Raw genomic sequence first — 27935 nt, forward strand, 5'->3', positions numbered from 1 at the left:
AGGGTGCTGGTGTATGCGATGGCCAGCCTACTTCCATTAGCACAGGGGCGTGATCAGACAGCGTACGCGGTAGATGGCACACCTTCATCACCCATCCACTTACATCTCTCGTCACCAGCCAATAATCTAAACGCGACCAGGTGTCATGCGCCGATGTATAACAAGTACCCTCACGCTCACCGGGATGTCCAAGTCTCCACACATCTGCCAATCCGAGTCCACTCATGCCAGCACAGACCGCAGAGACTGCCTTTTTAGCGGTGCAGGGACGATCATCTTTCTTATCCAGCGTATTGTTAATCGTTACATTCAGATCCCCCCCCACAGACAATTGCGGAGGGTGGTAGTGCATATACCTTGTTCCATAGACTGTTATAGAACTCTGGATCATCAACATTCGGGCCATATACATTGACCATTGTGACCAGTGTACCGCACAGCTTCCCATGCAATATTATATATCTACCCTCCCCATCGATTTCCTCGTGGATCGAGACAAATGGCACATTTTTCTTAATCAGTATCATGACCCCCCGGGCATAAGAGGAGTAAGCGGATGCAAGTCTAGTACCCGCCAATTGTCTAGCAACCGTTTCTGCAGCTCGCCCCCTAAGGTGTGTCTCTTGGAGAAATACCACCTGCACTCCATGCCTGTTTAAATATGCCAAAACCTGCCTCGTCTTCTGTGGTCTATTCAATCCCCGCACATTCCACGTGATCCAGCGGAGTCAGCCCCCATTATCCATATGCCCCGTCGTGGTTTATCCTTCCAAGCAAAGCTATCTTGACCACTGCCCAGTACCAATTATGTAGCATAGAACAATAAAGCAACCAAGGAATCGCTGGTGCCTTCTCATAAGCTAAGCAAACAAGTAGCCAACCAACACCCGATCCGTCTTCCATCCCACCCATCTGCACATCCATACCAGCAAAAGCGCTGAGTGAGGCCTGGATTCTTCGAACCCCCCTAACCCTCCCCCACCCACTTCAGCTCCCCCAACCTGCCAAAGCCATTCCCCACTCCCCCCCCCCCCCAATTCCAAACTCCCAACCCTGCTCCAAACATTATGTGGGGTATTCCCATATGAGGGGCTCTAGAGGCGCACATCTCCCGTGAACGGTGATACACGGGAGGTGACCGAGCCAGGTATGAGATCTACACATCCTAACCACCTTAGACTCATGTCCCTAGAATGCAGCAGTTGATCATCTCATAATGCAGGGACTTTACACCGAATAATTTACCAGTAAAGTCACGGTGCTTTCTGGAGCAGAGAGCAGCACCAGCACCCACATTATCCTACGCCATCATTTAACCAGCATAGTCCACATCTCTCGCGCCTGCTCCCTTCCATGCAAGGATAATACCCTAGCACCTTCTGCGTGTACCATCATCTATACATGTATAGGAAGCAGCAGTTGCACAGCGTCAAGCAAAACATTCGTGCTCATCAGTGAAGGCCCGTATCCCTCATCGCCACCACCCAAAGAATCACAGCTTTTAAATCCTATCGGGGGATGTAACTGTATGGGCAAGCACAGCTTATCTGTAAGGATGAATAAGTTATCCGGCACACACCAATCATGCTCATTTCGTTATAGTGACGCACTATAAACCCAACAGTACTTTGAGAAGTAGCGTGTCCCAACAGACATCAGCTTATAAAAGCGTATCATATCCACATCACATTCCCTACATGAAGTGCACATCTAGGTGCCAGTTATGTATTCAAGAATCATGGACACATTCAGTGCATATGTCCTGCAGGACTAGACAAATCGGCCCAGTCTACCATTGAAGTCATGTTAAACTCCCTCCTCCACTGTAAATGTACATTTTGTTCAGGTTTTGGGAGAGGGTATCACAGTGTACAGGAGCGGCCGCCCCTGAGAGTAGTGCCGATAGGCCCGATTAACTCCAAATGTTAGACAGCCTCGTCGATCCGTTCCTCATCTCCCTCCTGCGCCATAATGGAATCTCGCTTTCGCTTTTTTGTTTTTTAGCATACTCCATGGCCGCTTTCGGCGATGTGAAACTCTTATTGTCTGATGGGGCTCCAATCCGCAGTCTAGCCGGATAAAGCATGGCGTACTGTATGTCTTCCTCCCTGAGCAGCTGCTTCACACTGTTTAATTCTTTTCGTGCCGTTTGTACCGCCACCGTGAAATCAGGAAAAAACTCCAATTTATTGCCCTGATAGTCTATGACGCCCTTCTCTCTTGCCAGACGTAAGATCGCATCTCTGTCTTTATAGTGGAGTATTCGGGCAATGATGGGGTGGGGAGGCAAACCAGGCGCCGTCCGTTTTGCCAGGGAGCGGTGCGCTCTCTCAACTATAAATACCCTAGACAAGTGCTCAGCCACAAACAGGTCTATAATTAAGCGTTCCATGAAATCCTCCATTTTGCCAACATTCGTGGATTCCGGCAGCCCCGTGACGCGAATGTTGTTGCGTCGGGACCGCCCCTCCAACTCCTCGTTCTTACCCTGAATAACCGCCAGTACACGTTCCATGTTGAACACTTTAGTATTTACTGTGGCAAGGCCATCTTCTGTGGCCGAAACTCTCTGCTCCACCTCGTTCATTCTTTCATTTTGTCTATCAAACTGCGTAGCCATATGATCCAGCCGAAGGTTAACCGCCTCCATCGTGCCCTCTATGGATTGCAATGTTCTTTGCATGGCCATTAGCGTCGTTTCCAAGTTCGGCGTCCCACCCGCCGCCCCAGCCTGCTCAGTGTCCGGTGGTGACTGTGAGGAGGACAACGTGGTTCTCTTCGATTCAAAGTTCAATTTGGGCTGGTTCCTCTCCGGCCTGCCCATGCTGCCACCGATGTAAAATGTCGGCCGCCGCTATTGCCTGGCCCACGCAGCGTCAATCTGGCTATAAATGATGCGTAGAGGGCAACTAGCGATCAGGAGGCACTCCGTGCACAAAGTTATTTATGGTGTCCATAGCTCCAGCAATGACCGCTACAGCGTCTCACAAGGGCTGAATCACAGACACCCTATCTGCGCCACCACCTCCAAACAGTCAAAAGCAGAGCACAATGTCGGGGCGACCTCCTTCCCAAATATCAGCCTTCCTTCCTCTGTCAATGAGCCGCTGCAGAGCTTCACGGTGTCTTCACACGGCGGCCCCGTATAACGCCACCGCCGCCCTGCCGCTTCCTAACTGCCGCCAAGCCAGCCAGCCAGCAAGCCAGCCTGCAAGCCAGCAAGCCAGCAAGCCAGCAAGCCCCGGCCTCTCCGAGACCGCTTCCCCACTCACCGCCACCAGCGCAGGCGATCGTGAACCCCGGCCTCAGCCGCCGATCCACAGGCTATCGCAGAACACCAGCTCTCCTTCAGGTGTCGACCCGGCACGGACCGTTATGTCTCAACAGCCCGGGGCTCTAGTTGCACATGCAGCCGGATTGCTTCATTCTCGCCGGCTCCGCTCCGTCTCTGCAGTCGCGGGATAGTCCGCTCACAACAGGGCTGCATCCTTGTCAGTATAGCCGCGCCTCTGAGTTCTCTCCAAACGGACTGTAGTCGCCGGGAAACCTCTCCAGTTGGCGCCTCAGATAATCAGGCACTCGTGACCGCCAAAATGTTCAGTGGTATCGGCAGGATATGTCGGATAATTAAAGGATGTTTGCTCGGTCTGGCGGAGCCTCACATGAGTGCGGCCATCTTGCTAGGCTCCCTCTAGCGTCTCCCACCCCGGGGGAACTTTACTAGGGACTCACCAGTAAATCAAATATGCCAGTTATGGATAAACCAATTACAGGTACATTTTACACAGGGACCACTTGCACTGTAGCACTGGCCAGCAGTCGTAAAGTGCCCAGAGTCCTAAAACCAACTATAATTGAATGCAGCACACAAATCAAAAACAGGGGGTCAGAAGTGAAAAACACTGTGGAAAAAACACGCCAGATGCCAGGTCTAACAAACACATTGCTAAAGCCAATAACTTGTATAGCAGAGACCTATTGGCTTTGACAATGTTATTCCTGTTCTGTGGGAGCTGTCCTCGAGGCTGGTGTCCCCAACATAGCCCCACCAGATAATGCCCAGAGACACTAATGTAAGGGCAAGAACTTTGCTCTTGCATACTCAGGTGGACACCACTAACCTCTGAGCAGACAACCACTGATGCAGAGGTATGCCAAAAAGGACATAACGCATAAAGAAAAAAATGAAAGTCTACACTGAAGCAACATAGGTGACCGGGTGCTAACAAAACTAAGAGTCTTAAGACCAATGTGTCGAATTACTTTTGCTATTTCAGAACCTGCATTTTAACTTAGGTTGGCAGGAATTACCTCCATTATGCCAGGAACAGCTTGGTACTTGAACATATAAGTCTTTACATTTATTGGCACTCTCAATCACATTCCTATTTTTTACAGTCTTCTTGAGTTGGAAAATCTTGCACTGCTGCTGCTCCTGCTGTACCTGTTTTGCCTGTTAGCGAAGCTTGGTAAAAACAGTTTTTGTATACACTAATCAACAGTCAAAACAAGTGTCATTGCCAATGCCGGTTTCCAAGCATGATGAGAATGGAACTGAGCACTTCTTTTGAATAGGTAAAAAGGCTTTAAGTTTAGTTTTACACGCGGAAAATGCAGAAACAATACTAGAAATAGATTTGAGTGTATTTACAAACGTAGGCTCTTGGCGATCCAATGTTGTGTGATAATCTTTCAGGCTGTCCTGGATTTTTAGCAGCAACACACTGCAAACCTACAAGTCCCACATGTGGTATTCTGGCGCTACAAAGTACTGGCTAAATTTGTCACACTAGACAAGTTTATGTTTGTGATTTTTGCCCTTGATTCTTGTACACACTGAGAGGTTAACCACTAAAGTAATGAATGTTGAGAGATTGCATTTCATGTGCAAATGTCAGGTTCCCAGTGTTTATGGGTAAACATTCCTGTCTATAAAACAGTAAGGCTTGCGAAAAACGTCACTGCCTACCAGAATGAGAGCAGTCACAAATGTTTAGGTTTTGGGTCTTAATTACAATAAAACACACGGAAGGTACAGAAGGTCTCAGAAATACAGAGGGAGAGAGAAGAAAATAGCAAATCTCTCTATTGGGACCTAATAGTGTCCTCTTTACATGCCCAGAATACACAGTTAATCTGGAAACAGCCAAGAAAACAAAAACAAGAGAAGATACACAAGGAGAGGAAAAAGATACCCATCAGCCCACTCATAAGTGGAATCTCGTCATCTGGGTATATGTTGGTAAATGGTGTCCTCTAGGGTCTGCCTTGGAAACAATCCATAGGACTGCCTAGTGATGGACCCAGAACATTTCACCAACAGATGACAGTATATGAGCGGGAGGGGTTGAGGTTGCAGTGCTCAAAGAAAAGGAAGAAGAAAAGGAAAATAATCCAAGTGATTCTAAAAATACCTACGATGATGTCATGAAATACTTTATTAGGGCTGCCCATCAAAGTGGTATGGTTAAAAACAGTATGCTGATAGCATGTAAGGAATTGCTACCCACCAATGTTGTTATTCGGTCAACATGTTTCAGCCTCAAGGGCTTTCGTCAGGACCTATGGTGCTACTGCAACACTTACTTAAGTGATGTGAAAGTGGGATCTACATCTGCTTTCCAAACTGAAAAGAGTGTATCTTCTCCTGCATAGACACAATACAAAAGACAGAAACAGAGACATGGACAAATTATGTCAACAAAAAGAAGTGCACAGACTGCAAACTCTCGTTTCTATGGTCTTTATAATATGGCTATGAACACTTGAAAGACACTCACCCTTATTGTGGGGAGAGAAAACCTCACCTCACCTGGCCACTGCTCAGGAAGAAAGGGAGGCCACGCACTGGAAATAAACAGAACACTTAGAAAGTTATAACCAGTGGTAGTAGAAACACAATATACAGACAAGAAAAACTGGATTCAAAACACATAAATCAGAGACACACATGGTGACACAATGGCCAGACTGGTTTCCTCTTGCATCAGGAAAGTATACCACAAAGCCTCACTGACTGCACTGCTTGCACAAACCTGTAGACCTATAAAGTACAAAGGCCCAGGTAGCCAGCCGCAGTCACTGGGAATAGAGGCGCCTACTCCTGTGCTTTCCACCTAGTACTCAAAGACCAAAGACCAAAGCAATAATGCTATTGACTGTCCCACCACCACTGACCTCTCCGTCGTTGTCTCGGAGTGAAAACTGAGCCGATTGGCCTACACATGAGCCAATCAAATTTTGAAACAAAGGAGTTTCCTTTCAGGTCCACTGCAGTGTATTTAACATCGCGTGTGACCATCAGTCGTCGCCTCCCCCTCGGCTCAGTTTTCACTCCGAGGCAACGACGGAGAGGTCAGTGGTGGTGGGACAGTCAATAGCATTATTGCTTTGGTCTTTGGTCTTTGAGTACTAGGTGGAAAGCACAGGAGTAGGCGCCTCTATTCCCAGTGACTGCGGCTGGCTACCTGGGCCTTTGTACTTTATAGGTCTACAGGTTTGTGCAAGCAGTGCAGTCAGTGAGGCTTTGTGGTATACTTTCCTGATGCAAGAGGAAACCAGTCTGGCCATTGTGTCACCATGTGTGTCTCTGATTTATGTGTTTTGAATCCAGTTTTTCTTGTCTGTATATTGTGTTTCTACTACCACTGGTTATAACTTTCTACGTGTTCTGTTTATTTCCAGTGCGTGGCCTCCCTTTCTTCCTGAGCAGTGGCCAGGTGAGGTGAGGTTTTCTCTCCCCACAATAAGGGTGAGTGTCTTTCAAGTGTTCATAGCCATATTATAAAGACCATAGAAACGAGAGTTTGCAGTCTGTGCACTTCTTTTTGTTGACATAATTTGTCCATGTCTCTGTTTCTGTCTTTTGTATTGTGTCTATGCAGGAGAAGATACACTCTTTTCAGTTTGGAAAGCAGATGTAGATCCCACTTTCACATCACTTAAGTAAGTGTTGCAGTAGCACCATAGGTCCTGACGAAAGCCCTTGAGGCTGAAACATGTTGACCGAATAACAACATTGGTGGGTAGCAATTCCTTACATGCTATCAGCATACTGTTTTTAACCATACCACTTTGATGGGCAGCCCTAATAAAGTATTTCATGACATCATCGTAGGTATTTTTAGAATCACTTGGATTATTTTCCTTTTCTTCTTCCTTTTCTTTGAGCACTGCAACCTCAACCCCTCCCGCTCATATACTGTCATCTGTTGGTGAAATGTTCTGGGTCCATCACTAGGCAGTCCTATGGATTGTTTCCAAGGCAGACCCTAGAGGACACCATTTACCAACATATACCCAGATGACGAGATTCCACTTATGAGTGGGCTGATGGGTATCTTTTTCCTCTCCTTGTGTATCTTCTCTTGTTTTTGTTTTCTTGGCTGTTTCCAGATTAACTGTGTATTCTGGGCATGTAAAGAGGACACTATTAGGTCCCAATAGAGAGATTTGCTATTTTCTTCTCTCTCCCTCTGTATTTCTGAGACCTTCTGTACCTTCCGTGTGTTTTAGTGTCTAGTTGGGGTACTAGGTACCAGTAGGTCTATAATAATTTTTTCCCCTCGGACCCCCCCTTAACCGTTTATCTCTCTGTTCTGTTGTGCAGCCTTGGCTGCGGGTCCTTCATCTTGAATTAAGGCACTGACCATTTGGTGCATCCCCTGGATTCTTCACATTCTGATTTGACGACACCATGGCGGACTTTGGCGGTCTTGGTTTCGACGATTAATTCCTTTCATCGATTTTATCTGAAAATCCTAGTATGCTAGACCAGATCCCCACTCCAGCTCCAGCTATTGTGGGAGACTGGGAAACGATATTAAACCTGAAAAAAAGTCACTCACGTACCATCATACACGGTCAAATAATGGCAGAATATTTACATGGCAAATGTTCACCCACAGGTCTCATAGTTACCAACGCGCCTAGGCTCTTCCTCACTGACAAGGTCTTTGTCAAAGACTGGTCCTTAATAGCCTGGCGCTGTACAAGAGACTGGCTGATTTTAATTATCACTACAGCCAAACGTATTGCAGATGCCATCTTGGTCGAGATTCAAATTCTAGAAGGGCAAATTAAGACCACCCTAACAACCAAAAGATTTGAGAAACAATTAGAAGACTCCAACAAAGCAAACAAGGAGTATAAAGATCCAATTTTTCTCGCCAAGATAGAAAAGTTCAAGAAAGACCTGGCTAAGTTCTCACATGAGAAGGTGTATCCCTACACCAGTGATAATTACACTCCCACTGATACCAATAAACCCAAACACACTGCAGGCTCTTCATATGCCACATCATCTGAGACTGATTCTTCTGGCTCTGAGAGTGGAGAAATAGCCAACCCAGAGGCAGAGGCCGTGGTAATCGACCGAATCGTCGATACAATAATCGTGGAAACATGTACCAGACGGGGTCATGGTGGCCACCAGCCCTGTGGGGTTATCCCCAGTTTCCCCCACCAATGTCTCATTACCCGATGCAGCCTCAGTATTTTGAAAACCAGGCTTTTTTAGGACAGGGCCGAGGTTGGAACAGAGGCAGGCGGAGAGGCCAAAACCAAGTTCAGTGGTCAGACAACCAGGACTCGACAACAACACACAACAAACAAGGGCAATGAGCGAGTCACAAGAGGATGAAGACTTGGTAGTGAACCTAAGTAGTCGAGTGATCACTCCTACTGAACAGGATGTTCTAAACAGAGGCCTAGGGTTTGTCCCGACCAACAGTGGGGAACCCTTTTTGATAAGAGGGGAGATCGAACGATTTTTCAGAACCATCAGGCTGCACTATTTCTTCAAAAACAAAGAAACAGATACCCCGACTGAAGATACAAACACAGGTCTTAAAGTTAGATCCACTTTCATGCCCCTGTTGCAACAAGTACCATCCAAAGTTGGCACTTTTGAGGCTGCAATACTACAAGACCTCAAATCTATGGACTTTTCCAAAGAGGGGAACTACCAGAATATATCAAAAAGAGACAGATCAGCCCTGGACACTCTCTCGAAAGACACGGGGATAGTGATTAAACCAGCGGACAAGGGGGGTGCCATAGTCATTCTTAACACTACTGACTACCGAGCTGAATGCCTGAGACAACTAGGCAATGCACAGTCCTACACCCTCCTTGCTGAAAATTCCACGCCAAGACTAACTAATGAGATCAAACATCTGGTAGAGGAAGCCAGCCCAGAAGGCTGGATTACTCCGAAAGAGGCAATCTTTCTAGTCACCAAGTGTCCCATCACTCCCTACTTTTACATCCTCCCAAAGATTCATAAGCCTGCGAGACCCCCTCCGGGCCGTCCGATCATTTCGGGCATTGGATCTTTGCTCGAACCTCTGTCCTCCTTTGTTGACATCTTTTTAAGTCCCATTGTTAAGACAATGCCGACCTACCTTCAGGACACCAAAGATGTCCTGCGCATTCTACCTGAGGTGACCTTCGACATTAATACTGACATTTTAGCTAGTTTTGATGTCGAATCTTTGTACACTTGTATTCCTCAAATGGATACACTACAAACTGTACAAGAACTTTTAGAGGCTTTCCCTTCTACCTTGACAACTCCCACTCACTTTGTCATGGAATTAGCTCGGATTGCTATGACCGAGAACTTTTTTGCCTTTGAGGATTCCCTGTATTTACAAACCTCGGGGACATCAATGGGCAGCAAATTTGCCCCCAGCCTGGCTAATTTGTATGTCCACCAGTTTGAGACCCACCACGTGTTGAGCACCAACAACCCTCATCATCATCAATTGATGATGTGGAAGCGGTACATCGACGACATTCTTGTCGTCTGGCGTGGCGATGTACCTTCCCTCTTGTTGTTTCAAGAGTGGCTGAATGGTCAGAATGCTTTTTTGAGGTTTACCCTTGAGCATAGTAGAACAGAGCTCCCCTTCTTGGATCTTGTCATCTTTCCAGAAGATGGCCATTTGGCGAGCTCCTTGTATCGGAAACCCATGGCTCGGAACTCCCTGCTGAGATTCGATAGCCATCACCCCCGGTCCCTCCGTGAGAACCTCCCCTTTGGACAGTTCTTGAGGGTCCGGAGGAATTGTTCAAACATTCCAGACTTCCGCCGAAAAGCGAAAGATCTCTCCATGAAGTTGAAAGTGAGACGATATCCGAATAACCTTGCCCGGACTTCAATGAAACGCGCTGCGAATAACCATCGCGAAGCGCTGCTTGAGCCTCCAGTTGTCAAACCACCACTAGACAGATTGGTGTGCGTGACAACGTACAACACATCATCTTCTAAAATCCAAAAGATGATCAGGAAAAGGTGGCGCATTCTGAACAGCTCCGGTGAGACCATTCCCCTTCCACTCTTTTCTTTTAAAAGAGGGAACAACTTGAGAGACTCTCTTGTGCATACACGACCTCGGCAAGAAGTATGTGAACCCCCGCAAACTCTATGGGGTCTGCCCCCGGTACGAGGACATCATCCCTGCGGGAATTGCTCAGTATGCCCACTGACCAGCAAAACACTTGAAGTGGACATTGGGACCTCGCGACCATGGCAATTGAAACACCACACTAATTGCAACAGTGAGAAAGTGATATACCAGATTACCTGCCCCTGTGGACTAAGGTATATCGGCATGACCGCAAGAAAAATCAAATTGCGCGTGCAGGAACATATGAGCACCATGAGACGCAGAAAACAGGCAACACGGCTCACCACTCACTTCCTTGACAAGAGACATAGTCCAGATGAACTGAGATGGTTGGTTCTAGAACAACCTTACATACCTAGTCACGTCACGGATGTTTCACTTTTCCTATTGAGGAAAGAACAGAAGTGGGTTTTCAAACTTCATAGTGACACAGAAGGATTGAATGATGACATTCCTTGGATGCAGCTGTGATTGCGCATGATTGTTTTTCCGAACACAGAGTCCTTGTGCTAACAGCCTTTGGCATAAGGGTTACCTCCATTGAGCTCTAACACCCTCACTGGGTCCACTGCAGGCTTATCAGTGTAGGTCACGGTTGGCTGCCTGTGAGCCGATTCCCATTGGCCTACACATGAGCCAATCAAATTTTGAAACAAAGGCGTTTCCTTTCAGGTCCACTGCAGGCTTATCAGTGTAGGTCACGGTTGGCTGCCTGTGAGCCGATTCCCATTGGCCCACACATGAGCCAATCAAATTTTGAAACAAAGGAGTTTCCTTTCAGGTCCACTGCAGTGTATTTAACATCGCGTGTGACCATCAGTCGTCGCCTCCCCCTCGGCTCAGTTTTCACTCCGAGGCAACGACGGAGAGGTCAGTGGTGGTGGGACAGTCAATAGCATTATTGCTTTGGTCTTTGGTCTTTGAGTACTAGGTGGAAAGCACAGGTATTTCATGACATCATCGTAGGTATTTTTAGAATCACTTGGATTATTTTCCTTTTCTTCTTCCTTTTCTTTGAGCACTGCAACCTCAACCCCTCCCGCTCATATACTGTCATCTGTTGGTGAAATGTTCTGGGTCCATCACTAGGCAGTCCTATGGATTGTTTCCAAGGCAGACCCTAGAGGACACCATTTACCAACATATACCCAGATGACGAGATTCCACTTATGAGTGGGCTGATGGGTATCTTTTTCCTCTCCTTGTGTATCTTCTCTTGTTTTTGTTTTCTTGGCTGTTTCCAGATTAACTGTGTATTCTGGGCATGTAAAGAGGACACTATTAGGTCCCAATAGAGAGATTTGCTATTTTCTTCTCTCTCCCTCTGTATTTCTGAGACCTTCTGTACCTTCCGTGTGTTTTAGTGTCTAGTTGGGGGACTAGGTACCAGTAGGTCTATAATAATTTTTTCCCCTCGGACCCCCCCTTAACCGTTTATCTCTCTTAATTACAATATTCTTTCAGGAGTGGGTTTAAAACCCATACTTCTGATGAATTCTTTTGATACTAATTAACTAATGTCGGTAATGTGTTGACAATACATTAACCTTGTGAATTATTCAGTTCAACCCCCGACAAGGCTACCAAGTAGCATAGTAAACATCAACTTATAGCAACATGAAGTAGTGTTTTCAATATATATTTCCTGTTTCAAATACCATGTAATACAAAAGAGGGTACATAACAGAAAAGAAGATGTGGAGTTCTGGTGGCATTTGAACACCACTCTGTCGCATGGTTCTAGTGTCATAAAATGCCCACAATCTCATTATGGAACTAAAAGTGTGCAAAGTATAGATTTTGAGTGTGCAAAGTGTAGCTTTTAAACATGCGGTTTCATATGCCCTCACACTACTCCCTACAACCGGAGGATGCTTGCACTCCGGGCCATAAATGCAGGAAGTATAGGTGTGGTGCTGCAGCTACCCCAAAATAGCCGTGCTGGAGTTCAGACAGTGAATGAATAATAAAGATGCATTTAAATGCTGTGTATATCTTGTCATATTTGTTCTAATTTTAAAGACAGGTCAAATGTCAGGTGTTTCGTTTTCTTTCCCTGACTGCAAAGTTATAGGATTTTGTAAAGTGAACTATCTGACAGTCTTGCTGGGGTACAAGGGTGTGTGAAAGGAAAGGTTGTATGATGTTCGTTATTTCCTAATACACATTACTTAAATACCTGTAAATGAACTGTACAAATACGTCAAATTTTATCAGTAGGTAAGAAAACACAAATGAAGCACTTTATTAAATAATTCATAGGTGTGATGAAAACAAAGATTTTAACAGGATCAAATTAAATCAAGACATTTTACTTGGTGATATGCAAATAACAAATATTGGCTGAAACCCAATTTCCACACACTGTTATTTGTGAGTGATATAGTTTTATCATTAAAACTTCATGTCAATAGGAATATTAATGGAAAATGTGCTGTCTGTAAATGACTGTGTGCTACCACACCATATTTTAGAAATATATTTTCTACAGGTGCTCCAAATGCACCAACGGCTACATTTTCTATGGCTTCAGTGGTGTAACACTGATAGCAGCAACCCTATTCGGAAAAGGGTTCCAGCCCTACTGTTTGAGTGCCATGTTTATGTGGAAATACTCAACGTTGTTGATATAGTCTGAAATATCTGTAATATAAAGGAACAAGAGGAAAGGTGCCAACACAGACCCTCGTTTGACATCACTTGGAACATATATTTTGGGCGATAGTGATGGAGCAAGGTCTCGAGGAAAAGAGACTTGCTCGGAAGCAATCGACTCATTTAACTCACTAACAAGATATTAATAAAGTTTTGGGGGCGTGGCCAGCCAGCCAACATGGCGGACGTGCTCAGCTAGAGCTCCGTCGCCGAGACCCCTACACTATCCTGAACATCGTACTTAAAAGCGACCCTGCGCCTGTAGCTTTCTGAGTGGGTGTGGGAGGCGGTGCAGAGCCTGGGAAGACCACCAGCCTAACGACCGAAGCTGTAGCGGCGAAGATCGGAACAGTAAAAGGAAAGGCGCGAAAACCCCCTCAGACCAGGCGACCGTTAGGAAGCCCGGAGCCGCCACTGGACTGAAGCGAGGTGTCGGGCGTCACTCTCCGCCCGGGCGCCCGTTTCCTGGTGCAAGAGCGTCGTTTGCGGGGCCGTTGGGCTCCGTGACCCAAAGCTGCTGGCGGGCGCGGGAGGAGCGAGGCCGCTGGAGCGAGGCCTGGAGCAGGGCTGGGGATAAGCGGCTGTGGCCGGAGCGGCCGAGAGACAGAGCCGGCGACTGAGGGAGGGCGGACCAGAGGTGAGGCCGCCTGGAGCATTGCGACGCTGCCCCCCAGCACCCTGAGGCCTGCGGGGCTCTGAGGATTTACCCGACCGCAGCGCTGTAGCCCTGGGAGAGACAGACGACTGCAGCGCGTGACACTGCTACAGGCCGGTGAGGAGGGGGACCCAGGGCAGACTGGGGAGGCCCCGCGGAGACGCTGGCGCAAGAGGGCAAGAGGGCCGACCTGAGGTGCCTGGAATGGCTGCAGCGGAGCTGCGGGACTTACAGTGCCTAGACGGGCGGTATTGAGCAGAGTCCCACCAGGAACACACTGCTAAGGGAGGAGGCGCCCTCTGAGTCCTGCCTACCGCCGATGAGCTCAGTGATTGCACGCAGGCACAACCGTTCCAGCACTGGGGCCCTGTGAGGGGAGAACAGCCCCGCCAATGAATAGACACGAGTATCATTGTCCATCGAGGCACATTACAGGCAATATATTTGGCAGCTTACCGGCGACCAAGCTAGCACCAAGCTGGTGAGGGACTCAAATTGGTGCAGGGACCCGGGAATGCGAAACACTCAGGCGACCCTAGGCACTAAGACACAAGGGCTGTGACAGCACGCCCGGACCTGCTAAGGACTGGGCGCCATCTTGAGGCAAGGGTCGCCACTCCCATCTCCACAGTTGAGAAGTCCCTCCAGCACAGTCTGCAAAGGAGGCACCAGAAGTCTGCACCCTGAACTGGACTATCACACCTGAGGCATCTCGCCTGCATAGCACAGAGGCACTAGCACGGGAAGAGTGTGGTTGTTGGCGTGGGAAATCGTGTGCGCCGTCTAAAGAAGAGAGTCAGGGTGTCCCTCCTAAAGGCAAAGGGGGGGCAGCAGAACAACCGCGAGAGAGACGCCTGCGGTGCGGACAAGAGGCGCCAGTCACTTAGACACCGCTGAGTAGCTGCCTGGCGGGGATAGGAGACACCGCAATACGGCTGGAGCTGCGGAGGGGCGGGCGCAGGGGGCCCCTTTCCTAACTCGCGTAAGAACTGGCAATGGGCTGACTCAGAGACAAATCCCAACAGCGGCAGCACGCGGCTGAAGACCCTGGCTCGCCTCGCGGGCACCAGAGCGGTAACATGGGACCGACTGCAGCCCTGGCTGCCAAGTTGGATACTGTGCTGGTGGAACGCATTGGCAGCACCCTTGAACAAAACAAAGCGTTGCTGGAGGCCCGGAACGATAAGGTCACCTCAGACTTTACCCTCCTACATGCTGACCATCGCAAACTGACGGAGTCCGTTGCCACACAGCGTCAGTCACTTCAAGAGCTGCAACCGGTTGTGCAGACGCATACCTCAGCTCTTCAGGATATCATGGACAGAATGCATGTGCTGGAAGATCGCATTGAGGACGTGGAAGGGCGCTCTCGGCGCAATAATGTACAGGTGGTTGGCCCGCCGGAGGGCTAAGAGGGGAGAGACCCGGAGCGGTACACTGAGAGTTGGTTGCAGGAGATCTTACCCCCGGGGGTGCTGTCTCCGCACTTCACAGTCGAAAGAGCACACAGGGTGCCAGCACAGGCACCCAGGCCTGGAGCCCGTCCTCACCCGTTCCTCTTTAAGCTCCTAAACTACCGCGACCGAGATGTGGTGCTACGCGAGACTAGGAAACTAGAAGAACTTGCAGTGCGAAACAGCCGCGTTTTGCACTTTCCAGACTGCACGGCAGCAGTGCAGAGGTGGAGGAACACATACATGGCAGTGAAAAAGAAATTGAGGGAGCTCGAACTGCCCTACTCCTTGCTATTCCCCTCTCGCCTCCATGTGATCTCGAAGGACCCTGCCCGATTCTTCGATGCTCCATCGGATGTCAGGGACTGGTTGGAAGAGACAGGTCAGTCGACGGGGGCGCGGCCCACGGGCTCAGAAGACGGTGGATGGCAAGAGCAGCGCTCGAGGAGACGTCGGAAGAGGGGGGACCGCCGCGGCCGGGGCCCGGCTGCACCCAGCCCAGAGAAGCCGAGAATGGAACGACAAGATGCGCTAGATGCGGTTGCGACCATGGGAGTGGTGAACGAGGCTGGCCGCATGGACTCCCAACTGCGCAGGGACCTGGACACTAGCGGCTCCTCATCCCCGTCAACGAGGATCTCTGAAGACATAAACATGCCAGTGGTGACGCCCCAAACTGCTGACCAACTCATGTGACTGATTAGTGGTCCAAGAAAGCCCAGTAGGGGCCTCTAATCAGGAGTACACTGTTCATTGTATCCTTTATATATTGGCGATGCACCTGATGCTGTATGCGAAGGACAGGGGGGTTTCCTGACACGCAAGCACAAGATGTTACAACCTGTTACTCGGCCAGATACATGTGAGAGCGACTGCTGTTCAGTTGCGGGCAGCGCTGTACACCTGTACTCCTGGGCTCCGCCTCCGCTGGCCCGCACCGGCCCTATGCGCTTGCCCGCACTAGATTCCTTTTTTGCGCTTTTTGATAGCTCAGGGGTCTGCGACTGGGGCGGGGTTTGATTGGGTTGTTGGCAACACACTCACCCAGACAGCCACTGCGCTGACCTCCCATCTCTACTGAGGGTGGATCTTACTGAAGTTTGGACGAACGCCCCGTTGGGCCTCGCCCTTTTAGTTACAATGTTCTGTTTAGTGGTTTCCTGTTTAGCATGCGGCACATTGACACTCCCCCCTCCTGCGGCTGTCCGCTGGCCCCCCGAGAGGCGCTCCCCGGGCAACGGGAGGGCACCATCTATGCAGACACATGACGCACACTAACATACTGACGTGGAATATCCGCGGTATGCACACACCGTCACGGCGCTACTCAGTCTTCTCCTACCTGCAGCGGCATGGGGTGGGGATCGCCCTTCTCCAGGAGACACACTTGACACAGGTCGAGCTTGATAAGCTCCGTAGGCGCTGGCGGGGACAAATTCATGGCACCACCTTCTCTGCGCATGCGCGAGGCACGTTGATATGGGTGAGAGCAGGTGTCCCATTCATTTGCAAAGATGCAAAAGTGGATCCAGAGGGAAGGTATTGCCTACTGAGAGGAAGGTTAAATGGGCATGAAATCCTGTTAGGATCACTCTATGCCCCGAACTCAGACCAGCCCTCCTTCCTAGCGGCACTGAATCAAGCTGAGCTGCCTGCGCGCTAAACATGCAACTCTCATGGAACAGCTGCGGTGTCATAACTACGTGGCGCACACAGCTCGAACACACGCCAGTGCGGATAGGGCGGGCCGGCTACTAGCCTGGTTGATACAAAGGGAAGGTCGAGGTGCCCCAATAGGAGTTCTTCACACGGCGGAGGGGGTGGTGGTGGTATACACGCAGCGCGAGATACACCGAGCCTTGGTTAGACACTACGCACAATTTAACGGGATGCGCGGAACCGGTTCCGGACGTGCGCTAGAAACCTTTTTAGATTTGGTCACTTTGCCTGTGGTCTCGGAGGAGTATAAGTGCGCCCTTAACGCACCCCTCGCACTGGAGGAGTGGGGGACGCGATCCAGGCTTTGGCGACCCTTGCTCATTGCACCATCAGGATTCAAGCAAGCCGGGCCGAAGACGGCTGAAATGCCAGAAACCGGTCCCCGGAAGCTTGTTTCCTTCCCAGTGTAACAACTGGCTTTTGTAGTCTGGTCTGCCCTGTTCCCATGATGCACTGGGCCAGGGACAGACTAATTTGCATACAGCCAGGTTCTGAAACTGGGATGGTGCAATGAGCTAAAAAACGGTGTTGGATCTAGCCCTGATCTCTTGACTGGGTGAGAGTATTCTGCTTAATTCAGAGACTCTGTCCATCACCACCCCTTGTTGTAAATATTTTTGTCCACCATAAGCGTGGAAGGGTATACTCAGATGTGAGTCCCTTGCTCATTGCACCATCAGGATTCAAGCAAGCCGGGCCGAAGACGGCTGAAATGCCAGAAACCGGTCCCCGGAAGCTTGTTTCCTTCCCAGTGTAAGAATTGGCTTTTGTAGTCTGGTCTGCCCTGTTCCCATGATGCACTGGGCCAGGGACAGACTAATTTGCATACAGCCAGGTTCTGAAACTGGGATGGTGCAATGAGCTAAAAAACGGTGTTGGATCTAGCCCTGATCTCTTGACTGGGTGAGAGTATTCTGCTTAATTCAGAGACTCTGTCCATCACCACCCCTTGTTGTAAATATTGGCGACCGGGAAGGCACCGGGGCCCGATGGTCTGCCTGCCGAATACTATAAGGCATACAGAGATACCCTGGCGCCCTTACTCCTCCGCATGTATAACGAAGCAATTGATAAGGGCTCGCTCCACCCGTCCATGCGGGAGGCTTTCCTAGTCTCATTACCTAAGCCGGATAGGGATCCAACAGTGCTGGGCTCATACAGGCCATTGGCAATGCTCAATGTCGACTATAAAACCTTGGCAAAACTACTTGCTGAAAGGCTAGCGCCGGTGGTTTCGCACCTTATCCATAACGATCAAAATGGGTTCGTGCCGGCAAGGTCAACGTCCTTGAATCTTAGGCGGTTCTTTCGAATAGCGGCTGAGGCACCGAAGAAATGGTCCAGAGCGGGATGCCTAATGCTCGACCTGGAAAAGGCTTTCGACTGCCAGGAATGGGGATATTTAGCCAAGGTGCTGATGCGCTTTGAGTTCAACGTGGGCTTCCTATTAATGGTCGACCTCATCTACAACCACCCTGTAGTGCGTGTGCGGCTGGGCCCTTACATCTGAGGCGGTGGGCAGGGGCACTAGGCAAGGTTGTCCCGTCGCCCCTACTGTTTGCACTGGCGATAGAGCCTCTGGCGGCAGCACTGCGACAGACCCTAGATGCGGGAATCCCTCTGGGAGACGCAACACACCAGGTTTCTCTTTATGTCGATGACCTGCTGGTATTTATGTGAGATGTGCACTGCATACCGGAACAGCTGACTCAGCTGCTGAGTAAGTTTGCAGAAATCTCGGGACTTCGGGTAAACATATCCAAATCCTGTTTATAGCGGGGTGGGAGACCCGGGGTATTGCCTCTGGGGCACGAGAGTCCAATGGAAGGCTGATACTTTTAAGTATCTGGGGGATCCAGATCTATCGCCAACCAGCTGACCTGTTCGACGGAAATCTGGGACGGGCGGTGGCAGCGCTCAGATCCCAGATAAGCTTTTGGTCCACGCTTCCGTTGACAGTCACGGGCAGAGTAGCCCTTCCCAAAATGGTCATGCTTCCCAGGCTCCTCTACTATTTTGTCAACTTGCCATTATTCATCCCGACCCCCTTCTTCTCCAAACTCAACACGATCTTACGGGACTTCATCAGGGGTACGTCCCGGCATCGACTAGCGCTGACGAAACTGTTTCTGCCAATGGACAAGGGAGGGCTAGCCGCCCCCTGTTTTGAGCACTACTATCTGGCCGCGCAGCTACAATGGATTGACCGCTGGTTGGCAGATAAGGGTCAGGAAGACACTGCTACTACCGAGCCGCTGTACTCTTTATACCGTGTCACAAAGCTCTTCCACCCGCTAACGCCGCCTGAGAAGCCCTCGAAAGATGCTCCCGTACGCGCCTGCTATACCCTTTGAGGGCTCTCCGGGGTGTGGGGGGCTATCACGCACCCCATGTTGGAGCAGTGGAGAGAGACTGACATCCAGACACTGGGCGATCTTTTCAGGGATGGAACACTAGTGGCATATGAGACGCTGGTATCCGAGGACGGGCTACCTCCTGGGGGGTTCCTGCTGCATCGCTCACTCGTAGCAAAGATGGCGGCTAGATGGGGAGACATGGCGACAGAGCCTAAACAACACTTAACCGTACAATACCTGCACGTTATGGAGAGGGGTAGGCACCTGGTCCGCTGGTTTGCCGCATCGCTAAGGGCCCACACAGAGATCAGTCTGGCACCGCTCAGGGGCAAGTGGGAACGAGATCTGGAAAGGGCGCTGACTGATAAGGAATGGGAGAGAGTTCTCAAAAGTCCGGTGCGCATTCCCCAAAACATGCGCTTCCGCCAGATACAACTCTTCATTGTTCATAGGGCCTACCTTACACCTGAGCTCATCAACAGATACTTCCACCGCTCCGACGCGTCCTGCCCCAGATGTGATGAATTAGACGCAGGCATTATCCACCTCTTATGGAACTGCCCTAGACTGGGGGGGGGGGGGTTACTGGACTGCGATATGTGGAATGCTCGAGGTGTGCACGGGTCGCACCGTTCCCTTTAGTACATCCTACACCATTTCAAGAGGTCACCCAAAGATAAAGCATCTTCCCACTTATTAGACCTGGGGTTGGTGGTTGCGAAGCGCCTCCTTACGAAACGGTGGAAGGCGCGTGAACCACCTGCTGCGCAGGCGTGGGTCTCATCCCTTCAGGCGTGGGCTCGAGCGGAATGGATCGCCATACGGAGGGAGGAAACGACAGGGCTCTGAAAAGCACCTATGGCGGAACAATGGGAGCGCATGCTCAATGCCCTACAGCTGCCGGGGGGGCTGGCGACTGATACAGAAACGACACGGGTAAATAGCATGAGGGGTTGGCGCGTACCGTGGGATACTTCACTGCCCGGATACCCTGTCACACAGTCTTCCAGCCTTCGGGCACGCAAGTCTGCGATACATACTTACTCACGGATGATGTTGCACACATGGGAGGGCGCCGGGTGGGGAGGGGAGGAGGAGGAGGAGGATCAACACGCATGAATGTATGTGTTTTGCCGCTATTGTTCAAGTTCTTTTTGTGTAATTGTTAGATAAATGTCATTTCTGGGCGCAAGTCCATAGTACAAGGATTCACCCCGCAAGCATGTTACTGTGCAAGACTGAACCAACAGATGGACATGAATCAATGTTGGGGGTGCCGGACTAGGCCCTTCCTCTAACAGTCAGTTCTGAACGTAGGCTCTTCGCTTATAAGACATTGCCAGCGCGGCTCCATGATTTCACTCTGTATTGATGTACGATAATTGAATGTTGAACTGACGCGGCCGGAATGTCATGCTAAACTGCTCCTTCTTTCTGTTGTACCTTGAAAATATAAAATGCTAATAAACAGATTTGACACAAAAAAAAAGATTTTAATAAAGTTTTGTGAAAACTAATACGGAAATTACATGAACATGTGTTTTAGTGAAGCTTGCGTGTACTAATGCAAATAACAATGAAGTAGGACTAATACCGCTTTAAAACGGTAAAACTGTTTTGCGCATACGTCAATTACATCTACGTAGGATGATGAGGTAACGCTTGGAGGGAAATTCTTGCGCATGAGCAGAAGGTATTAAAATGGAGGCTTGAAGACTCGCGTGCATGGCAACTGCTTAGCTGAAAATAAAAGTAAGTGATTCTATTAATGCTAATGAGGGAAAAGTATTAATAAATAAATTGGGATAGGAGTAGAGGTGGGTGGTATACAATGCAAACATTTTATTTGAGAAATTAACATTTGTCTGCTGATTTTATCATTAGTGCGTATTTTGGCCTTTCTCGCATAACTGAACTGAACAGAGTGACAAATTGTCTGTGCATGCCCTTTGGAAGGGAACAATGAAACAATGACAGTGCATTTGAGTCGGAGCCAAGAATAAGAGAAACTTCATGAGAACAGGATGGTGCAGAGTTCAACTGTGAAGAGACGCATTCATAATAAAGTCTAAATGTTTCAATATTGATACAATTAGCTCATGGGAATAAAATTATGAATAAATAGTAAGGGCATGAGTTTGACAACAATAGTTGAACTGAATTTTGTGACATGTAAGCATGGAGTGATGAAGATTCCCCCTTGTTGACCAATCAAATCTCGTATTTTCCTGATATTCAAACTTTAATGGGTAGAACAAGAAGAAAGAAAGGTATACATAAGATAGTTTTTAGTTAGCTAGAGAGAGCGGGCTGCATATTGCGGAGAACTGGATGCTGAGATTTGCTGAGGGAGAGCTGAAGAGACTGAAGGAGAGCAGAGCAGAGAGGAGGGAGCTGATTGCAGAACTTGAAGCTATCCTGATCTAATTGGTTAGATTTCAATATTGCAGAAGAATCTCGAGGAGGAAGAGTGCCAGGTAGGGGTGCGCAGCAACCGTCTGTATCGTAAGAGAGGTCTACTGTCCTCTCCTGATTTCTGTCCTGAAGCCTTTGTCTCCTGACCTATCCCAGGGGACCCTTACCAACCCTTTGGCCAGGGGGTTGGTCTTCCACGCCATCCTTGGCAATTATAATTTCGGTTATATTTGCTCATGTACTTTATCTTATCTTTCTATCCTCTCTCTCTCATTGAGCATTGATTATTGCGCGAGTCCGAGACAAATTAATTGTGGTTTATTAATTATATTGTTCCCTCCTAGGAATGTTGGTGATTGCACTATATTGAAATTGTTCACATGCACCTGATATTTTAGATAAAGAATTAAAAACTTTCCAGATCTGTGGTTATTTTACTTCAAAGTTCATTAAAGTTAGATTTTATGTTAATTCTCACCATCAACTAGTTCAACTAATGGTCCATCGACCAGAGGAAATAACTTTTTGATCTGTGAAGGGTTAGTAAGAGATGGGTAAAGATAATTAGTAAACTAATCCAAACAGTTGGTGAAAATTATAAAATGGACCCCCCAGCGGTTTAACCACTGTGAGTTTATGGCCCTAGGTGAGTATATGGTAGTGGAGTATTTGTTGTTGGTGAACCGCTGGATCAACAGTCCGCAGTTGTTTTGGATTTTAAATCTTTCCAATGTCTCGCTATGTTATCCTTTTTTTACAGGCATAGGCGAGTTTAAAACTAAAAGCAAAGTTTATTATATACGCCTGTTAATATAAGCTATAGAGTGCACATTTTCATAATTAAACCCACATGCAGTTGTCCAAGAGGTTTATGATCATTGTGGTTTCTTTTGGTGCCCTGAAGGGGCCCCTGACTGGTTTACTAATGAAAATCACGTGCTCATTTTCCACTTATTAGTGAGTTGACCTTAAAAATTAATACAAATATTTGAAAACTAGGGTTACATTTATTTGGTGCATTTAAAAATAGAAAGTTTTCAACAAGTTTGGTAAATGTTCTGCCTGGAATGTTATGCTTGTATGCTTGAAGGCGTGAAAATGAGAGACAGCTGTAAATTGCAACCTTATGTGAATCTCGGACATCCCACGTCGTTCCCCAAGAGAAATGCTGTTCGCTCTTTCACATCTCAAAAGATGGGCTTGGCAATACATGAGCCTCAGAAAACAATGTGAAAGGTCCTGACTCAACCATTGGGGACTTATCATAAATTACTGATGGGGCCCTGGGACCACAAGCCTTTACAACACAGGTGACTGGAATCATGAAATTCTGCAGCAGCAGAGTGTTCCGCATAATTATGGACTTGCCGCATTTGCCACATAAGCCACCAACTCCTGCATAGTTTGCAGTTTTTAACAAAAAACATTGTTTCTAGCTCAAACGGATCAATAGTTATTAAAAATGCAGTAACCAGGTTTGTAATACTGTCAAAGGCCCTTTGCCATGGTTAACTAGTCATTTTTAAGTAGCCTATTGCTGTATTTGGGTGCTAAGCAGGGGAGCAACTAGGCTCAAAATTTCAGGGCGGGGCTAACAGGTCAAGCATGTGTCCCTTTGATGTTATGGGACAACGTATAACATGGGGGGAGGGAACAGGTCATGTTGGGAACGAGAAGGAGAATCCAACAAGCCACCATAAAGGTTAGGGACACATGTTGTATCAATAGGCCACGAGGTCGGAGCCGGCTCACCCTGGAGCCGGCTCACCCTGGAATAACCTATGTTAGTTATGGGGCTACAGGCACTCTGCAGGTTAGGGTGGTGGGAGGTTTCAGACCCATTGAGCAGGGCAGCAGGGAGGGGTGAGTTACAATACTGGTATTACAGTAGTCATGTTAGACTTTGTTTTACTGTTAACTTTCACATTTTGCTTGGCAGACAGGGGAAAGCTTCCATATTACACTGGGGGAGAGGGGACCCTCTTGTCAAACACTTGAGATTGTAGTCTGCCATGCTCCGTCACATTAGGAACCACATCTTACCCATTCAAATTTGAGGGTCCGAGAGAAACACATTCCATGGAACCTTGTAGGGGAGCCCGATTAAAGGTCATGGCGTGGAACATTAATGGCTTGGGCAACAAAATCAAGCATACAATAGTTCTACAATTCCTACGAAGACACATAGTTCTCCTACATGAGACTCACCTGAAAGGTAACCGGTATAAAGTTCTAAGCCAATATGGGTATACTCCTTGCTCACGCAGGCTACACAATGGGCTCCAGAGGAGTGGGAATATTGGTCAAAACATCTACTCTATTCACTCCTAGCCAGACATGACATGACCATCTGGGCAGATATGTTGCATTGACAGGCATGTGGGAGGGAATGACGTTAAACCAAGGCTACACACCGAAACACTACCGGCCTTAAGAGTCCTATTACTGGAGATGCCACAGGATGTACTAGTGATGAGGGAGACTAACGCAGTCATGGGCCCGGAAAATGGACAGAGCGACAGGATCCCGCTCTGCTGTGGGTTTGGAGCGCTTAAGGGCATTTGTGGAGGAGATGGGACTGCTGGACCTGTGGCGGGACCACAACCCTACGGAAAGACAATACACATACTATTCCGCTGCATATAGCAGATACTCTTGACTAAATCATGTCCTTAAGCATTACAAGCACGCCTGTTACCCTGTGATATTTGATATTTATTAATTTGTATAGCGCTGAATCCCCCATGAGGGTATCTCGGCGCTGGGGACTGAGGAACATCAAAACAGGAGGGAAGAAATTAGAAGAGGTGGGTTTTTAACATCTTTCTGAATTGAGTCAAATTGTGTCCTGAGCGTAACTGAGGAGGCAGGCTGTTCCAGAATCGGGGGGCAAGATGAGGAAATGCCTTGCCACCGCTACGAGCCTTTTTGATTCTGGGAATGGTGAGCAAATGTTCGGTGCTGGACCTGAGAGTTCTTGACGGGATATAGGAGGAGAGCTTGTTGGTGAAATACATGGGGCCCTTGCCATTACGGGCTTTGTGAATAATACAGCCTATAATACAGCCTATTGTGCTACACACAAAGCGTGCTGCATTTCAGACCACTCTCCAGTGGAGGTGCAGTTGCAGGGTCCTCAGAGAGATACCACTCTCCTCTCTAGAATAGACTTCTGGTATTGCAAAGACAAATCATTCGTACATAAGATTAGGGAACAGACAGATCAATATTTCCAAGAAAACTAGCACTCTATGGGAAGCCTATAAAAGGGTTATAAGCCTTGATAGGGAGGAGACAGAACTAACAAGAATGCATTATGAGAACCTGACTCTTCCATAAGTCATCAAATCCACCTTAAACAACGGGAAATGAAAGATCTAGCTTAAGATAAAGCCTGGGCGCAAGTGAGAGCAACACAGAAAGCTATGCAATGTGGGGGACAAGGTGAACAAAATGATAGCCTGGCTTGTACAGAGGGAAAGGGAAAGGAACGGAGTACTACAAATTTGTACACCTGACGGGAACATACATAAGACTGGGAGGGAAATCGCGGAGGCATTTGCTAATTACTACGAGGCTTTGAATTCCTGCAAGATATCTACCTCCCCACATTGTCAGATGAAGACAGGAAAGCACTAGACCAAGATTTTATGGCAGATGAAATAGAGGGATCCATTCAAGACTTACAATCCAGTAAGGCCACTGGTCCCAATGGCATTCTGTAGAATTCTACATGGGCGGAGTAGATAATTTGCGCAACATATGCTCACTATGTTCTGGACGGTTAGGACGGAAGGATGCCCGCCCGATGATCAGCGACTGGCCACTATGGTGGTCATACCCAAACCGGGTACACCCCCAGAAGAGTGGAGTTCCTACAGGCTCACATCACTACTGAATCTAGAGGGCAAGGTATTGGCAAAGACCCTTGCAACCAGGCTTTGTTTAGTAATATTCTCTGTGGTTCACCCGGACCAGTCAAGGTTTATATCCCACAGAAGTACTAGATTAAACCTTAGGCACCAGTACGGGGTGCAGCATATGACCAGAGGAGGAGGCTGCATGCACGCATGGCATTTGATCGCAAATTAGTGTGGCCAACATGTTCTCGGCCACTGGATAAGATGGGCTTTGGCCCACGTTTTTGTGGATGGGTTAAACTCCTATATCAGGACCCGTTGGCAAGGGTGAGTGTCAATGGGACAGTATCCCGTACTTTCTTACTACATGGTATACGAGACAGGGGTGTCCGCTGTCCCCCATGATCTTTACATCATACTATATAGTTTATCCCCCACCATGAATCCCTGTTCAGTGTGATGTTCTGTTCCCTACTTGTGCACCCAAACGTGTAGTGCAATACATGTAGTAAAGAAAAACAGAAAAAAACCAGCAGAAAAAATGTGTGAAAAGATATGGAGTGCCTCACGGAATGAACACCATGGGAGTCCATTGGTAGGTTCTCACCAGTGGGCTCAGGTTCTCATCATTAGTGCTACCATATCAAAACAAAAACAAATAAAGATAATGTGCAAGTATAGTAAAAGAAATGATGGGCCAGTGGTGAAGATACTGGTGCTGGGAGCTCTAAAATGTGGCTCCCTAGCGCATGTAGGAACTGACCCAAAATAAGGTGAGCCTTGAAGCTTTAGACCACGTTATTTGGAATAAAAAACGAGCTATACCTGCACTGGCTTTAACTTTTTATTCTATGCTTTGAAGTTGCTCACATTAAAAGACACTATGTTGCCTTCTATCCCCGTAGAGGGCCAACACGTTACATTGCTGTGAAATATATTTAGACAATTTCGTCAGGGCGAGGGTCAGTATTCACCGCACTGCATTCATTTCATGTATAAATAACTGCTTAAATGCCCGACTGTAGAATACCAGTGACCCCCTTCTTTGTCACTCTTGCGGTGCAATCCCAATGCTGCTTTCTGTCAGCCTGATTCACAAGCGAGCTGTGTCTTAACTCATCAGCCATTCAACAATATTGGCAGGAGGTGCCGGAGGTTATGAATGTGGTCACGGGACTAGATGTCCCACTGGAGGCACAGTAGGGGCTGCCCAAGCAAGTGGGAAAAGGTTTGAGGCTTAGGAGAAGCATACAAAGGGTACTGGACTGATACCCTGAAGATTCTGTAAATATATGTATGTGACGGTGCAGCCTGTTGGCTGTGTAATGTGAACCAATCTAACAATGATTAAATATAACTTTAAACTTGCATTTAGAGTTACTCAAATAATAGAACCGTATTACAACCTTGTGTTCATATCTTTACCCCTACCGCGCTACCGCGTTTTCCCGCTGAAAAAAAAAAATGGCTTGTTTGTGACAAACCCAGCCCGTCATCCGCGCAGCGCAGGTAACGCTGATGACGAGCTGGCTTTGTCATCAGCGCCGAAGGGGTTAAGATGTTAAGTATATTGCTGGGAAATGTCCAATCAAACTGGGCAAATGTTAAATAACAAGATTTTTTTTTTTAAATCTCATGGGTTTTATGGTTTTAAACAAATTGTAGCAGAATGAATGGCAAATGTCATAATTTGTTACATATTTGTATACTAGATGTGGTATGATATAGAATGTCAGGTTCTGCTGTATACGTCAATCTATGACAAACTATGCTTTCCAAAGACACTGGGCCAGCTGCATTTACCTAATATGACCTAAAAACAATATTTAACAAGATATTTGAATATCCTTCCCCAAAAGAAGCTTTGGAAAAGAGTGGAAACGTGTGCAGTTTAAGCACATTTGAGTTACTGTCCTGTTAATGCTGCATGTACCTACACACAATACTTTTATGTTATTGGCAGAATAGGATGTTAGCATAATCCCCTCTCTTACTATTGGGTGGGGAATGACATATGTCCAAGCTCGGTAATACATAGGATTCTGAAAATGTATTCATTGGTACGGACATAACTCCCATCCAATGTTCTTTGTTTGAAATGTTTAGATGTATAGACTGAGATGCCACTGTTTTAAAAAAATATATCTTTATTGCATTTTTTTACTTTTCCGATACAGTAGTATACAAGCATTCACATATATTACTGCTTAGCCACAATATCACTTACTCAACAGCATTGTACATACAAATCAGGGCATTTCCTTCTCATAATTTCAGTGTCATCCTTGTTTGTAGTATGATATTACTCACGCGTTTATAGGTCGCCATGGGCTCCTATAGCCCGCACATTCTGTAATCTCCAATGGAGAGCCGGAGTAGGGGTGTGCAGTGCACCTTCTCATAGCTGT

General features: G+C 47.8%; 1 protein-coding gene across 6 annotated transcripts in view; it reads right to left on the reverse strand.

Moving 5' to 3' along the window:
- GALK2 (galactokinase 2) overlaps positions 1–27935 on the reverse strand; it is a 1491044-nt gene that overhangs the window by 1341898 nt on the left and 121211 nt on the right. Inside the window, exon 2 of one of the 6 annotated variants that reach the window (XM_078684789.1) lies at positions 27838–27931. The exons of the other annotated variants lie outside the window; for them this stretch is intronic. Within the exon in view, the coding sequence (XP_078540915.1) occupies positions 27838–27931 (94 nt within the window). The remainder of the gene's footprint in view (positions 1–27837; positions 27932–27935) is intronic. 6 annotated transcript variants of the gene reach the window in all.

Source organism: Lissotriton helveticus, chromosome 3_2 (genome assembly GCF_964261635.1).
Source record: "Lissotriton helveticus chromosome 3_2, aLisHel1.1, whole genome shotgun sequence".
NCBI classification, from domain to species: domain Eukaryota; kingdom Metazoa; phylum Chordata; class Amphibia; order Caudata; family Salamandridae; genus Lissotriton; species Lissotriton helveticus.